Source organism: Geospiza fortis, unplaced genomic scaffold (genome assembly GCF_000277835.1).
Source record: "Geospiza fortis unplaced genomic scaffold, GeoFor_1.0 scaffold55, whole genome shotgun sequence".
Classification (NCBI taxonomy): Eukaryota; Metazoa; Chordata; class Aves; order Passeriformes; family Thraupidae; genus Geospiza; species Geospiza fortis.
In genome coordinates this window covers 9,007,738-9,011,629 of record NW_005054308.1, presented here as the reverse complement: position 1 = coordinate 9,011,629, position 3,892 = coordinate 9,007,738, and the positions used below count along the sequence as shown (strand labels likewise).

The following is a 3,892-nucleotide window of genomic DNA, read 5'->3' as shown; positions in this document are numbered from 1 at the left end:
CCGGGGGTGCACCGGAACAGGAGCATCGCCAGGGGCAGCGCAGGCCGGGTCTGCCGGCCGGGAACGGAGCTGGTGGTGCCCGGCGGGGTTCTCCATCCTGGCTGGCCGTGAGCGGGAGCGTGGCCGGGGCCCCTCCTGATCTGTCCCAGCAGGGATGCAGCGTGCTGGGATGCGGGCAGGAGCTGGAGCAGAGCTGGGCACAGCCTCACGTCGTCTGCCCGCTCCCTCCAGGTGAAGGAGAACAACTACCGCGGCCACGGGGACAGCGTGGATCAGCTCTGCTGGCACCCCAGCAACCCGGACCTGTTTGTCACAGCGTCAGGGGACAAAACCATCCGCATCTGGGACGTCCGCACCACCAAGTGCATCGCCACTGTCAACACCAAAGGTGAGTCCTGCCTTCCCAGGGCACCTTCCCAGCTGGGTCCCGGCAGGAGCTAAGCTGTGTGGGACCCATCCGCAGTGGCACAGAGCTTCTTTGCACCTTTCCTGTGGTTGTTTCTGGTTGGGACATCTCTGCTAACTGCTTTATATTTGTGTTGCACTCATCATGTGAGAGCTGATTTACTGTGGGCTCAGGACTGGTAGAACTGCTGAAATATGCTGCTGGCTGTTAAAATGTCATTTGTACTTGTCTCTGGAGTCAGTGGGCTGTGGGGCTGGACACTGGGGGAAAGCATGTTTATAGAGAACAGTGGTGGAAATGAAAGTTTGTGTGGACTCAGAAAAACAGTTTGAATTCATGTGATGCTTAACCCAAATACCATCTATGGTCTGTCCAGTTTTGAGTTGTTGGGGCTGGGAATGGCACTGTAAAATTGTGTAACAGCAACCTGCCATGTTCTTACCTTTATTCGAAGGTATTTTTGGCTTCTGCTTTTTCTGGATCTCAGAGATGACTGGATTCAGAGGAACTTTGGCATGACCTTGTGTGGTGATTGCTGTGGTCCCCATGAAATGGGCTGTGGCATGTTGTCTTCAAGCTGTACTTGTCACAAGTTTGGTTTTGCCGTATCGCTGCTGTGCAGAGTTTGTGTGTCAGACTGAAGAACTGGCAGTCTTTCCCAGCTGGGAATGGTTGGAGTGGAAGTGGGACCTGCTGCCTTTCTGTCCTTTCAGGTGAGAACATCAACATCTGCTGGAGCCCTGACGGGCAGACCATTGCCGTGGGGAACAAGGATGATGTGGTCACCTTCATTGATGCCAAGACACATCGCTCCAAAGCTGAGGAACAGTTCAAGTTTGAGGTGAACGAGATCTCCTGGAACAACGATAACAACATGTTCTTCCTCACCAATGGCAATGGCTGCATCAACATCCTCAGGCAGGTGCCCGTGGCTGCTGGGTGGCTGGGGTAGCTGCAGTCATTTGCAGGTGCCTTTGCTGCTTTTGGGAAACCTGAGCCCCCCATCCCAGCAATCCCCTGCCCTCTGGTGGGAATGAGCTTGCCTGGAGCTGAGGTTGCCACAGCTGTGGGCTGGGCTCAGCTCCCCAAAATGGTCCCTGATGCTTTGTCTCCTTCACTGGACACTCAGTGAGTCCTGCCTCGGCAGGGTTTGCTTCCAGCCCTGGTGTGCCTCATGCCTGCCCTGCTCCAGGAAATCCCTGTGCTTCTCTCACTGCTCCCTGCCCTCTCCCTTCACCTCCACAGCTACCCAGAGCTGAAACCCATCCAGTCCATCAATGCCCATCCTTCCAACTGCATCTGCATCAAGTTTGACCCCATGGGGAAGTACTTTGCCACAGGCAGTGCTGATGCACTGGTCAGCCTCTGGGATGTGGATGAGCTGGTGTGTGTGAGGTGCTTCTCCAGGTAGGCAGAGCTGTCCCAAATTGTTTTCCCCCTCTCTGGGGACTGGGGTGGCAGTGCCTCACTGTCTGCTCCCCTGGGTTGCTGCAGGCTCGACTGGCCCGTGCGGACGTTGAGCTTCAGCCATGATGGGAAGATGCTGGCCTCGGCATCAGAAGATCACTTCATTGACATTGCTGAGGTGGAGACAGGTAATGGTTTTATTTTGGAGAACAGCAAGGAGGGAATTGGCTGGAGAAGTGCTGGTGGAGCTGGGAGGACACAGGGAGAATCCGTCTGCTAAGGAAGAGCTTTCCTGTGCAGAGAATGCCATGAGGGGGAGCCTGTGCCTCAGAAGTCTGTGGCAGACATGCCTGTCATGTCTGTACCTTGTCACTGGGTGTCTACAAGGCGCTGGAGCCGCGTTTGTGCTGCCTCTCCCCTTTGCTGCGGGAAGCAGCAGGTGCTTGGCTCGGGGAGGTGAGCAGCAGAGGGGGCTGGAGGCTCTCCAGGCTGACGTGGCTCCTTTTCCATGCAGGAGAGAAGCTCTGGGAGGTGCAGTGTGAGTCCCCCACCTTCACAGTGGCCTGGCACCCGAAGAGGCCTCTGCTGGCCTTCGCCTGTGACGACAAAGATGGCAAATACGACAGCAGCAGGGAGGCTGGCACTGTCAAGCTCTTCGGGCTCCCCAACGACTCCTGATGAAGCTGCTGCACCCAGGGATGCAACACCTGCCTGCCCTCGAGGGTGGGAGCTTAGCACAGGTGGGGCAAGGAGCTGGCTCATCTCCTTGCCAGCCTGGCAGGTCTGTGACCTCGGGCTCAGCTCGCTGTGTCCTGTTCTTGGGAGCTTTATAAAAAGGCAGCTCTGTGCTGGGGAGAATGGGGGGATTCTGGCAGAGCCCCCCTCTGCTGCCTCCTCTCTGGGCCGTGGGGGGCTTGTTCCAAAGGCAAGTGGCCAAAGAAAATCAGTCACTGAAGGTGGCTGCTGAGGAGCCTCCCATGGGAGGTGCTCTGCTTTGACCAGGCTCCCCAGCAGTGATGAGATACGTGACTGTCCCCTTGTCCCCAAAAGCCTGGTAGCAAGGGCAGCTCTGGGAGCACAATCTGCCTCTCCCCCTCCCAGACATCCAATGTCCCTTCCCTGTGCTGGGGCAGTGAGGGGAGGGTGGGTGGGGGGATTTGAACTGGTAGATGTTTTCCCAACTGGGGCTTTTTAAAAATATTTGTGGTGTCTTTTTCTAATTTTGATAAATCCTCTTCCTTAAAGAAGGTGCCTGTGGCTATTTGAAGGGGAAAAAGGGGGGTGCTGAGCTGCTCTCCCTTCCCCTTCCTCCTTCCCTTGGCCATAGCAAGGCCCTGGCCGAGGGATCTGTCGGGGATTGTCGCTCTTGTCCTCGCTGCCTGTCCTCGCTCTCGGTGTCCCCTGTCCTGCGCTGTCACCGCACCAGGGGGCGCTGCGTCCCCAAGGTGGGGACAGGTGACAGCGGGGACACTGCTCAGATCGGGACATGGAGGACGCTGCGGGTTCCGTGCCACGGCCGCCAGCCCCGGGCACAGCCCTTCCCCTGCCCTGTGCCCAGTGCCCAGGGAGGGCTCTGGGGATTTCTGTCTGCACCGTGCCGGGTCACAGGGCACAGCCTGCCTGCAGTGGAGTCCTTGCCTGTGAGAGATCTGCCATTCTCTGCCCTTGTATTTCCTTCTGACAGAAGCTTTCCTGGGTGACTGCTCTGCCGATGCCGCCTGGGTAACAGCTGAGCTCTTTGCTGGTAAATGATGGCACATCAGTCAGAGCTGAGGCTGGCACCAGGCTGAAGCCTCCCGAGCTGTGCCAAGCCTGGGCACTGCCAGGGCTGCTGCCTTGGTGTGGGGGCATGAGGCGCACCGTGCCCACAGCCTCATGCTCCTCTCTTGGAGTGGTGGAATGCTGTGACCCATCAGAAACAGCCCTTGGACCCCTGGGTATCCCCAGTCATTCAGTGAGGGGAGTCCTGGAGTCAAGGGAAAGGGGGAGAAACCCTCATGCCATGTCTGTGGGACATCCCTTTTGTCTTGTCCCCAACCCCAGAAAGGAGAGATGCCTGTGGAGTAGGAAGGCAGCAGG

The 3,892-nt window shown here is 57.6% G+C and overlaps 1 protein-coding gene across 1 annotated transcript in view; it reads left to right on the top strand.

Annotated features, from left to right (window-relative positions):
* The window catches only part of THOC3 (THO complex 3), a 4,941-nt gene extending 1,884 nt beyond the window's left edge, over window positions 1–3,057 (top strand). The window contains exons 3-7 of the mRNA XM_031055205.1: window positions 113–388; window positions 1,120–1,324; window positions 1,652–1,813; window positions 1,901–2,001; window positions 2,328–3,057. Coding sequence (XP_030911065.1) covers window positions 113–388; window positions 1,120–1,324; window positions 1,652–1,813; window positions 1,901–2,001; window positions 2,328–2,491 — 908 coding nt within the window. The 3' untranslated portion in view covers window positions 2,492–3,057. The remainder of the gene's footprint in view (window positions 1–112; window positions 389–1,119; window positions 1,325–1,651; window positions 1,814–1,900; window positions 2,002–2,327) is intronic.
* The last annotated feature ends 835 nt before the right edge of the window (window positions 3,058–3,892 follow it).